Genomic DNA, 12,805 nt, shown 5'->3' with positions numbered 1-12,805 from the left:
TATAGCGTTTTATAACTTCTCCAAAATAGCTGTCTTTAGCCAGGGAGGCAGGTCCTCACCCCCCTGCATGAAACGCCACACTGCTGTCACTCAATTCTTCAGGAGGGCCGGGCGCCGCCCCCTCCGTGCTGTTTTCGCATGAAATCCGGCGCCTGCGCTGTGTAGTACTGTCTGGCGCAGGCGCAGTGAGCTCTGGCCATCTGATGTCACAGCCAGGCTTGCAGACTGCGCCTGTGCGACCACCCACCTTGGGAATCCCAGCCCCGCAGTGTGTTATGCATTATGCACAGTGCGGGGCTGGGATTCATAGGCAGGGTGGCCGCACAGGCGCAGTCTGCAAGCCTGGCTGTGACGTCAGACGGCCAGAGCTCACTGCGCCTGCACAACACAGTACTACACAGCGCAGGAGCCGGATTTCATGCGAAAACAGCACGGAGGGGGCGGCGCCCGGCACCCCTGAAGATTTGAGTGACGGCAGTGTGGCGTTTCAAGCAGGGGGGTGAGGACCTGCCTTCCTGGCGAAAGAAAGGTATTTTGGAGAAGTAATAAAACGCTTTATTTTGGGAATAAATGCACCAAAAACTAAAAGAGCCACCTTGTTAGAATACAGCATTACTGCTGCACAAGGTGGCTCTTTTAGTTTATAACGGCTGGAGGGGGTGACAGAGGCCCTTTAAAGGGATTGTTTTTTGAGCCCTAAGTGGTGTCTGACAGTGCGGGGGTGTACACGGAGGGCCTGCCGTGCCCCAGTGGTCTGTGTGGCTGCAGATGCCCGTATAGGTGTGTGATTCCCCTGGTGCTGCCCGGCTCCGGTGTTATTCCTGGTAGTGCTGCCCTGCGGCTGCTCTGACATGTGCAGTGAGGCCCAGTGGTGGTGGCATCTGGTGCTGACCCCATGCCAGGGCTTAAATAATAATAATCTTTATTTTTAAATAGCGCTAACATATTCCGCAGCTCTTTACAGTTTGCACACATTATCATCACTGTCCCCAATGGGGCTCACAATCTAAATTCCCTATCAGTATGTCTTTGGAGTGTGGGAGGAAACCCACGGGGAGAACATACAAACTCTTTGCAGATGTTGTCCAAGGTGGGGTTAGATCCCAGGACCCCAGCACTGCGGTGCTAACCACTGAGCCTCCATGTGCTCAGCAGTACTCGGATCTCGGAGGGGCGACTGCTTCTTAACCAAATTCAGTTGGATAATTTTGGAATGGGCAGTTTCTATGAGACACAATAACAGCGCGGCTGTGTCACCCCCACTACCCTTTACCACTTTGCTTTCACCCCATTTTTCCTGTTTGGGGTTTCAACATTAGTAAAAGCTAGTAAACTTTTGAAGCCTCCCTTCCCCTGTGTAGGCCCTAATGTTCCCCATCCTCCTCATGTAGACCTTCATGTTCCCCCTCCCCCTCACTTCCAGGATATAACAACTATCCTATAATTGAGCAGTAGCCAGGTCCCAAACTGAGCACATGGTGGGAATTGCAGTATGGGGGTCTCTATAAACATGAGGAGATCACCTACAGTGGTCTCCTATCGAGACTATAGATGGTCCATAAGTTATCCAAAAGAGCCTGTGCATTTAATACATATTTCTAGTGATGGTCTGGCCATACGCTCGCTCGTGTACGGTATCTACCCCCACCCCATACATGTCCGTGCTCCAGGGTCCACACTTGGGCTCGGGGCAGCGGTCCGTGTTTGGATTGCAGTCCTCGGCCCGACCTGTCTCATGGGCGTATATGTGACTGTCAGGAGATCTGGTGGAGGAGATCTGGTGGATGATCTGAGCACAGTCCGTGTTTCATAGACTTGTGATGCCGGCTATAATACAAGCTGCTAAATGGGGAGCAAATACCTGCAAGGAATGGATGCCAAAGCAAGATTCAAAAGATGTATTAATATGAAAATCTTAGAAATAAAGACATTTAAGTTAAGGCAGTTATAAGACGCAATACAGAAAGGGTGGCGACACCGAGATGCCACGTGCAGGCAAGCTGGTAAAATCTAGTAGTCTATATATGTGCCTGGAGCAAGTCAAGAGGGGGATACAAGGGTAGCGACTCTATATAGGTATGTGATCTAATAGCTAATATTGTATAAAGTGCAATAATAAGAATAGGCAACCCTACAAAACCTTAAACAGGGCTAAATACCATAGCATAAATTCATGGTATACATATAGAGAAAAGCTTATTCAAAGTGCATGTGTAAAGTTTAACATTAACCCGGATATACCAGATAACTGCTAATGCTGAGGCATAGAATGACAACGAGGACCATCCTGCTCTGGACATGGGAAGAGAGACCCCAACACGCGTTTCGCGATACGCTTCATCAGGGGCGTGGTGTCAGACGCTGACTAGCAGGCTTATATGTGGCAGATGGCATGCTGCCAAGGTGTGCGGCTGGTCAGGACCGGAAGCTGACTGGCGTCTGGGGAGCGAGGGTTGATAGGAATGCTCTTTCCTGATTATCGGCCCGTCTGAACAGGCTGACAATTGCCCAACAAACAAGCAAAATACTCATTTGTCAATTGCGATCACTTTTATACAGGGTTAAAAATAATCGTTCTTAACAGCACATTGTCTTCTGTAAGTGGGACGTGCTGCCCATAATATTCTATGGACACAAGATGGGTACTTGCAATCATTCTGTGCGCCTAAAATTTGGGTTGCACTGTCTAAACAGGCCATTAATGGGCACTGATTGGCTTACACAGTTAATTTCCCAATTATTATTTTTTTTTAATGAAACTTCATCCTCCTTGTAGGTTCTATAATAAGAATCAAATTTTTGGGGTGGAAATTCTGCTGTGTGTCTGACTTCTGGTAACACATCCAAAAGTTGTAACAAAAAAAAAAAAGTAAAGTGCCAGTGAATAAAGCAATTCGGCCTATGTGTATGGGGTTTTTTCGACACTACGCGGAATCAGATCAGGGTGGTCAGAGGTATTCTGGATGTGTTGGACCCAAACAAGTCAATTGTTTTGTTCTCGGGTACTGTAGATAGACCTGTGTATAGTCCAGCACTTTACCGGTGCTCATTTATTGTTGTGTTTAGAGGCCCATGACAACTGACAGGAGGCGACTGTCATTAATGTGATCGTTCTGCCCCCATACAGTGTCATGTCAGCGGCAGCATCTCGCCTGTTTTCACGGCTCCATGCATTGCTTGTGATGGTGACTTTTCTCGCCCAGTAAATAAGCGTTCTGCTCGCTTGTTGGCTGATTGGGCCATGTTTACACAGGCTCATGATTCTCGCCTTTTTGTCCTTTCTAAATGTGCCAGAATTTCTGTTGGGGTTCATGTGTATTAGGGAGTCGGGAGACTTATCTTGCCCCATTCTTCTGTTCTCCAACATCTGGTAACTGGGACGTGTGGGTAAACTCGCACACTCGTTAGATGGTCACCCGGTCCTACCATAACTGATGGATTTGGATAAGTTTCATCTAATACTTTGTCGCTCATTCTAATATAGTTCCTCTTGGTGGACTTGTACGAGTAGTTCCCTGTAAGAACACTATTGCTCTGAGTTGCAATTTTGATAAGTGGATGCCCCATGTCTGCCACTTCACGTTTAGATGCCATTCAGCTGTTGGCTTCTTCTGCCCCCTCTTATATGAATGCCCACCTGGTCCGAGTGTGACTCTGCTTTTGATGGGGCAATGGATTACTCATGTTGAAATCCTTTCTGCAGTCGGTGGGTCCGGCCATTGTCATTCTGATGTGTACAGTGCTCAGATCTATTACTCTTAGAGGAGTTTGCCTCGTCATTACCTTTTCCCTATGTCTTCTGAGGATTGTAGCTAATAACCCGGTGTATGGTTGCTGTGGGCAACTAGGCCATCATTACTACACAATGCCATCTGGGAGATTGCCAGGTCGCAGTAGTAACCAATGAGGATTTGTGCACAATGTCTTCCATGTGGATCTGCCCCGAAACCCTCCTGAATAATGAGCAGATGTATGGTGTTTCTATGTACAGACGACTTGCTGTGCACATGTTCAGTCTTTTTCGTGTCTTCTAACCACTTCATGTTTCCAGAGACACCAAGTGGTTAAAAGATGGCAGCTGACCGTTCCTCGGGTGTCTGCCATTCTGGAGATGCTCTATACTTCACAATAAAAGGCAATGGGAAGGCTAAAAAACCTGCCGACAGCCTAAAACAATGAAAAGACCAAGAAAAAAAGAAGAAAAATCTTCTGGCATTTCTTGGGAAAGCTCAGCAGCTACACCCATTTGTATAAAGATGTCTGAGGTTACTGCTGCCATTTTCTAAACGACGGTGTGTGGTTGCTATAGGCCGCCACTCCACTTTGGAATGGCCGCGACTCATGACTTGGAGTCTTGTGATTCTCCGGCGTGAGGCTGATGAGCAGGATGTGTGCAGATAACGTCTCCATGCCCTCACATGGTCCTGGCATGGCTCCTCACCCTCCTCCTATTGAGCTGTAGCAACAGCATTTAATAGAATTAGTCTTGTCCTCCGGCCATTGATGCCTTCCTGTGTGTGGTCACGTGTGTGCGGGTATAATCTGCCGTGGGCTCATTCAGTGTCGTTACTGGACCCTCTGCCAGTTACCCCACTAACACAGCAGCCTGGTCTCTGCCCCATATTCCCAGGCTGTTATGGCCAAGGTAAAAACAAAGTCCAGATTTATATAGTTTTAATTTTCTTGCAGTCCTATCCACATGGATGAATGGTAATAAGAGACCTGTGAGCGCTGTCCTAATACCTGCATTTCTTTTATTTAGCTTGCCAAGCCCGGAGCTGAAGTAAAGGATGGCCAGCATCACTACGAGGGGGCCGTGGTGATTCTGGATGCTGGCGCACAGTATGGGAAAGTGATAGACCGCCGGGTGCGAGAGTTCTTTGTGCAGTCGGAGATCTATCCTCTGGAGACGCCGGCGTTTGCTATCCGAGAGCAGGGATTCCGGTAAGGGCCCCGCTGCCATTTACTCCTTCTGCTATCTGGGTTTTCACATAACCTTGAAATGTTTCTATATAAGAATTCTGCAGGATGCCAGTGTCATGTAGACAGACTCTCTCCCACACAGACTTTATATTATGGGTTCATGGGAAGATTATGGAGGCGTCTCGTTCACATCCCCTGCATATATCAGTCCTGAGATAAGTCATCTCACATCTGATGGACTGGGGTAGCTAGAATTGTCTCCACAAATGCAGGAAATTGTTCATTTCCCAACACCATGCCTGCCCACCATAAGAAAATGTAGGTGGTAGTGGAACTAGTCCTGCAGAAAATCAGATCACTTATTTTTTTTTTTTATTTTCTTTTAATCGCCTACTGTTAAAATGACAAAGCATTTTTTTCTTATTTTGTAGAAATATACTTTTTATGTTGAAAATATTTAGTCTGAAACAGCCTCAATGACCAGACAAGTTTTTCATTGTTGACTTATATAAACCGTTCATGTTTTACACTAAATAACTGGTTGAATGAATTCATCAGGTTGTTTGTGTGGCTATCTAATTTGTATAGGAAGGCTGGAGTCGCACTACCATAGAGTACGGCCGAGTACTATGCGAGACAACATTGCATAGCACTCGGCACAGTGTTAATCTATGGGGCAGCTCACATCAGCGTTTATTTTCTCAGCTGGATTCGGCGCGCATGTAAAACCGCAGCATGCTGCGATTGTCACCGAGACTCGCCAATGCAAGCCTATGGGTGCGCTACAAAATCGCACAGCACTCGGACCATGCGAGTTCTGTCTGACTTTTACTCATCGGTCTCCTTTTGAAAAGCCAGCAATTCATCTGCCGCATACAGTAAAATCAGAGTGACAGGTTAGAATAGAATAGTTCTACACACAGAATATATAAATGTCAGTGACACACACATATGTGTGTATATATATTACATAGATAGTGCTGTGCAAATTAATTGGGACAAAGCAAAAAAAATAAAATGTTATAATGCACGGTTACATACTAATTCTGAAAATGACCCTTTTCCACTGGCTAGTTGACCAAGATTTATTTATTATATTTTAAAACTGGTTTGAATCACTGACTGGTAAAACTTACAATTTTACTTAAAGTGCTGTGTCCCAATTAATTTGCACAGCACTGTAGAAGCAAAGCCGGTAATTCAGCAGCCACGTAGTGTAAAATCACAGCAGGAGCCGACAGGATAGAATAGATGGATTACATACAGTAAATACATATAGCATAGGTAGATATACAGATCACTGTGACAAATACAATTAGTACAGTGTGTGTGCAGCTTACAGTACATTTATTTAATTAATGAAAGCTTTTTCAGCAAAAAATGGCGTTGGCTGGCTTCCATGTAATTTTTTTAAACAAGCTGAGGGAAAGCTAACTGCTAGGGGGTGATGTTTTATAGCCTGGGAAGGGGGTAATACCCATGGAGTTTCCCAGGCTCCAAAGGAGTATGTATGTTAGAGCACCACTCCAGCGGTTTTTCTTTAACCGCTGGAGTTATTCCACTTCTGTCTCTAGTATTATACTTGCTGCTCACCATCTTCAGCTCTTCCCGTTGCCACTTCGGTCTGGCGCTCCATACTTGTGACCTCAACTTCTGATTGACTTAAAGTCCGAGGTACTATCACAAGCTCACAATGTTGTCTGAGAGCCTTGTACTGCCTCTTAGACTTGCGTTGAATTGTGACTTCCAGATCTCCCAGTAAACGATGGAACGATTCCACAGGTCACAGACTGCTGGAGATGAAGCGGAGTGGTGTTGGTTAAAGAAGGCTTTGGCTTTTGGTAAATATACTAGGGGCATGGAATTTACATTAGCGGCACCACTCCAGCCCTGAAATAAAATAAACACCAGAGTGGTGCTTTAATAATGGCAATTCGTTTCTTGACTAATGAGAATGCTACATCTTCTCTGATCAGTATATGCTGTTGATATAAATATGATGGATAATATGAAACGCTTTTACATTTAAATTTTTATTTGATCTTTTATACAAAACTTTTTTTTTTTTATAGAGCGATCATCATATCAGGCGGACCAAACTCCGTGTATGCTGAAGATGCTCCATGGTTTGACTCTGCTATATTCACCATTGGCAAGCCAGTGCTTGGGATCTGCTATGGCATGCAGGTATTTGTAAATTGTTGCTTTTCTTTAACTCAATCTGCCAGAGGGGTTATACATAGTATCAATTTCTGTGTAATTCCTACCTGGTATCATGTGAGCCAGAGTCATTGCCTCCACGGGGCGCCATCTGAATGATAAAAGCAAGCAGTGCTGTACTCCTGCATTGCCAGTTTCTTCCCTGGCCAATTTTTTTTTTCTTCCCCGTTTACTATAAACTAATATATTTTACTACTGGAAATGTAAGCATGTGACTCCTTTTTTTTTTTTTTCCCCCACCTTTTAAGTGGGTGGGGAAAGTGGGAGTGTGTGCACGTAATGAATGTACGCTCTCTTTACTACTGTAAAGTAGTCCATGTATGGCTTCAGTAACAGTGTAAACATAGTGTGCCCTCTAGATAACTCAACACACAGTCATTAATGTCTAAACTGTTAGCAACAAAAGTGAGTACACCCCTAAGTGTAAATGGACAAATTGTGCTCGTGTGTCAATATTTTGTGTGGCCACCATTATTTTCCAGCATTGCGTAAACTCTTGTGAACATGGTGGTCTGTAGAGCGTCACAGGTTGCCACTGGAATTCTCGTCCACTCCTCCATGATGACATCAAGGACCGATCTGGTGGATGTTGGAAATCTTGCGCTCCTCCACCTTGCTTTTGAAGATGCCCCACAGATGCTCAATAGGGCTTAGGTCTGGAGACATGCTTGGCCAGGCCAGCACCTTTATCCTCCGTTTCTTTAGCAAGGCAGGGGTAGTCTTGGAGGTGTGTTTTGGATCGTTATCACCTTGAAAGGGTGCCCTGCACTGTTTTGTACTCCTCACCTGGTTAACACCATCTGTACCAAATGAGTTTACCATGGTCATCAGACCACAGGACATGGTTGCAATAATCCATGTCATTAGTCAGCTTGTCTTCAGCAAACTACTCTGCTGGCTGTCTTGTGCATCATCTGTAGAAGAGGCTCCCTTTGGGATGACAGAAATGCAGACCAGTTTGATGCAGTGTGTGGTGAATGGTCTGAGCACTGACTGGCTGACCCCCACCCCTGTAATCTCTTCAGCAATGCTGGCAGCACTTGGTCATCTTTTCAAAATAGATGTACTATGGATATGACGCTGAGCACGTGCACTCAACTTCTTTGGTCGACCCTGGCGAGGCCTGTTCTGAATGGAAGCTGACTTGTTACACCGCTGCATGGTCTTGGCCACTGAGCTGCACCTCAATCTCCGGATTTTGGCGATGTTCTTATAGCCTCGTCCATTTTTATGTAGAGTAAGAATTTTTTTTTCAGATCCTCAGAGTTTTTTGCCATGAGGTGCCATGTTGAACTTCTGGTGATCAGTGTGAGTGATGACACCAAATTTAACACAGCTGCTCCCCATTCACACTTGAGACCTTTTATCACTAATAAGTCTCTTGACACCGGGTAGCGAAAATGGCTTATTGGGTACAATTTGGTCATTTTAACTTAAGGGTGTACTCACTTTTGTTGGTGGTTTAGACATTAATGGCTGTGAGAGTTATTTAGAGGGCACCAAATTTATAGTCATACAAGCTGAACACTGACTACATTGTATCAAAGTGTCAGATCGTCAGTGTTGTTCCATGACAGATATAATAAAATATTTACAGAAATGTGAGGGGTGTACTCACTTCTGTAACATACTGTGCGTGCATTTATCGATCTCAAAAAATAAAGGGAACAGTAAAATGCCACATCCTAGATATCACTGAAATATTTCAGTTGTAAATGTTTATCAATGCATAGTGGAATGCGCTGAGAATAATAAAATATAAAAGTGATAAATGTAAATCAAAATCCATATCCCATGGAGGTCTGGATTTGGAACGATGTGGAAAATCAAATTACAGGCTGATCCAACTTCAGTGGAAATGCCTCAAGACAAGGAAATGATGCTCAGTAGTGTGTGTGGCATCCACCCATCTACTTGCGATCCGCCCTCCTGCTTGCTCGTGTGGATGACGCCTCGTTGCATCATCCACAATCTCCTCCTCGCTCCTTCCTCTTTGCCGGAAAAGGTCAGAGAGCCCTGGCACCTGCGTACTGCAGTACATTGCTTTGGCCTCAACAGGGCAGAGAAGTACACCTGTGCAGGAGCGCAGTGCCAAGGAAAATGTTATGGATCATGCAAGCAGGAGGGTGGAGATCATAAGCATATGGGAGGCGCCGGACCAAGGAGAGCGTCACCCCTCGGACCGAACTGCCACGCACGGTAGTATAATAATTATTTTTCTTCTCTTGCAGGTTGGGTTGGGGGCAGATATATATCATTACAGAATTCTGTATATCGTCCTGAAAGGTGATGGCCGTAGCTTATATTGGCCAAAACTGGCGACCGGTTCCCTTTTAAGCTTAGCTTGTGGCTGAGTTTCAAAAGGAGACCAAGATGACTGCAATGGGGGTCTTAAGTCGACCTCCAACTGTCATGTTCAATTTTTTTCTTTTAATAATTTTTCAAGCTACCGTATATACTCGAGTATAAGCTTAGATTTTCAGCCCATTTTTTTTTAGGCTGAAAGTGCCCCTCTCGGCTCATACTCGAGTCATTGTCCCAGGGGGTCGGCAGGGGAGGGGGAGCGGCGGCTGTCGCATCATACTCACCTCCACCTGACATGTCTCTGCACGTCCCTGCTTCTCAGATGGTCTCCGACTCCCTCAGCTCTTCCTGTGTTCAGCGGTCACGTGATACCGCTCACTCAAGTAATGAATATGGACGCGACTCCACTCCCATTGGCGTGGAATGCATATTCATTACTTTAATGAGCGGTACCATGTGACCGCTGAACAAGGAACAAGCTGCCGGAGACCATCTGAGAAGCAGGGACTTGCAGAGACGCGTCAGGTGGGGGTGAGTATGACTGGGGAGGGTGAGCCATGTGATATTCACCTGTCCCCGTTCCACCACCGCACTGTCTTCTGCGTCCTCTGGCTGTAACGTTCAGGTCAGAGGGCGCGATGACGGGTTTAGTGCGCACCCTCTACCTGAACAGTCACTGCAGAGAGCCGGAAGACACAGCGGCAGTGGAGCGGGGACAGGTGAATATCGCAAGTGCCGGGGGCCTGCTTCAGCGGTGACTCCGGCACCTGGCCCCCACAGAGCGCCGGTGTCCCCGCTTGCTCAGGACACTGGCACCTCTCCCCCAGCGATGAGAGGTGAGTATGTAAATTTTTTTTTTTTTGTTTGTTTCAAATCGCAGCATATGAGGCATATTATTCTATGGAGCATCTTATGGGTCCATCAACCTCTATGGAGCAGCAACATCCAACACCGCGGAGACACCATCACGTGTTTCTCAACGCAGTGATTCCAAAACACTGCCCCCATCCCTTATGGGAAATATGCAGATGCATGTAAAGAAGCTGCGGAGACACCATCACGTGTTTCTCGACGCAAGCAGTGAATAGCCAGGCCTTTCCCCGGGAAGGAACAACCACGGGAAGGGCAGCATCCTATGAAGGAAAGCCACCTATGCCAAGCATGGTATCCATCCACAGACAGCTGTTTCGGGGTTTTTGCCCCGCGGTGTTGGATGTTTTGGTCTCCCCGAGGCCAATCATCTGTGCCTTTATAGCCTTTTTACTAGGCACTGCTCCTAATAGCCAGATTCCTACTCCACACTGATGAGGGGCAAAAACCCCGAAACAGCTGTCTGTGGATGGATACCATGCTTGGCATAGGTGGCTTTCCTTCATAGGATGCTGCCCTTCCCGTGGTTGTTCCTTCCCGGGGAAAGGCCTGGCTATTCACTGCTTGCATCGAGAAACACGTGATGGTGTCTCCGCAGCTTCTTTACATGCATCTGCATTTCTCACCCTAGGCGTATACTCGAGCCAATAAGTTTTCCCATCTTTTTTTGTGGCAAAATTAGGGGTGCTCATACTCTGGTCGGCTTATACTCAAGTATATACTGTATTTAATTGCCTGCAGATCAGTGGGAGATATATATACATCCAAATACCATCAAAGGGTAAGTAAGGTCCTGAAGAGCCAGCTCAATGGGAAGAATAAAATCCGCGCCATCAATACATGTGCCCTGCCATTTATCTGATACCCTGCTGGCCTAGTGTGCTGGCCAAAAGAAGAGATTGAAGCTGCAGATGTGAAGACACGAAAGCTCTTCACAATGCATGGAGGTCTCCACCCTAAGTCTAACACACAAAAATTGTATACCAGCAGAAAGGAGGGTGAGCGAGGCTTAATAAGCATCCAAGCCACCATCACGGGTGAAACGAGGAGTATCCAGGAATACATCAGGAAAATGGCACCAAAAGATGAGATGCTGAGAGAAAGCCTAAGGCAACAACAGATCTGGAAGGAAGAGCAGGAACATGAAGCGTCATGGCAAAACAAGCCGCTGCATGGGATGTACCATCGACAGATAATGGAGATGACCGACATGGAGAAATCCTACCAATGGCTGGAGAAAGCTGGACTCCTAGACAGCACTAATCATAGCGGCACAAGACAAGCACCAAGTACTAGATCCATAGAAGCAGGACTCTACCACACAAGACAATACCAAAAGGTGCAGACTATGCAAAGAAACCTCAGAAACCGTCGCGCAACACATAGGGCAGGATGCAAAATGCAATCAGGAACAGCGTATACCGAACGCCACATCCAAGTAGCAGTGATAGTATATAGGAACATCTGCACAGAAATTGGGAGACACCAGAACAAGTGGTGGAGAATGAAAGGGCTAAAATCCTGTGGGACTTCAAGATCCAGACGGATAAGCAGGTGTTGGCTAACCAACCAGACATTGTGATAGTAGACAAGGATCAGAAGATGGCAATAATAATAGATGTGGCAGTGCCAAGTGACAGCAACATCAGAAAGGAGGAATGAGAAGCTGGAAAAATACCAGGGCCTCAAAGGAGAACTGGAGAACTTGTGGAAGATGTAAGCAACAGTGATCCCAGCGGTGATAGGAGCACTTGGAGCATTGACCCCTAAGGTGGGAAAATGGCTACACACACACACACACACCATCAAAACTATCAATTCACACATGTGGCATTATATACTTAATTTCAGTTGTTTCACACTTTTTGTTATGTCTTATATTCTAGGTTCTTCAAAGTAACCACCTGTTGCTTTGATGACTGCTTTGCATACTCTTGGCATTCTCTTGATGAGCTACAAGTGGTAGTCACCGGGAAAGGTCTTCCAACAATCTTGAAGGAGTTCCTAGAGATGCTTAGCCCTTTTGCCTTCACTCTGTGGTCCAGCTCACCCCAAACCATCTCGATTTGGTCAGGTCTGGTGACTGTGGAGGCCAGGTCATCTGACGTAGCACCCCATCAGTCTCCTTCTTGGTCAAATAGCCCTTACATAGCCTGGAGGTGTGTTTGGGGTCATTGTCCTGTTGAAAAATAAATGATGGTCCAACTAAATGCAAACCGGATGGAATAGCATGCTGCTGCAAGATGCTGTGGTAGCCATGCTGGTTCAGTATGCCTTTAATTTTGAATGAATCCCAAACAGTGTCACCAGCGAAGCACCCCCACACCATCACACCACCTCCTCCATGCTTCACGGTGGGAACCAGGCATGTAGAGTCCATCCGTTCACCTTTTCTGCGTCGCACAAAGACACGATGGTTGGAACCAAAGATCTCAAATTTGGACCCATCAGACGAAAGCACAGATTTCCACTGGTCTAATGTCCATTC

General features: G+C 46.1%; 1 protein-coding gene across 1 annotated transcript in view; it reads left to right on the top strand.

The window, feature by feature from the left end:
* Window positions 1-12,805, top strand: part of GMPS (guanine monophosphate synthase) — a 57,663-nt gene that overhangs the window by 946 nt on the left and 43,912 nt on the right. Inside the window, exons 2-3 of the mRNA XM_069727457.1 lie at window positions 4,763-4,944; window positions 6,996-7,110. Of these exons, the coding sequence (XP_069583558.1) occupies window positions 4,763-4,944; window positions 6,996-7,110 (297 nt within the window). The remainder of the gene's footprint in view (window positions 1-4,762; window positions 4,945-6,995; window positions 7,111-12,805) is intronic.

Source organism: Ranitomeya imitator, chromosome 5, assembly GCF_032444005.1.
Source record: "Ranitomeya imitator isolate aRanImi1 chromosome 5, aRanImi1.pri, whole genome shotgun sequence".
Lineage (NCBI taxonomy): Eukaryota > Metazoa > Chordata > Amphibia > Anura > Dendrobatidae > Ranitomeya > Ranitomeya imitator.
This window is presented reverse-complemented; position numbering and strand designations above follow the sequence as displayed.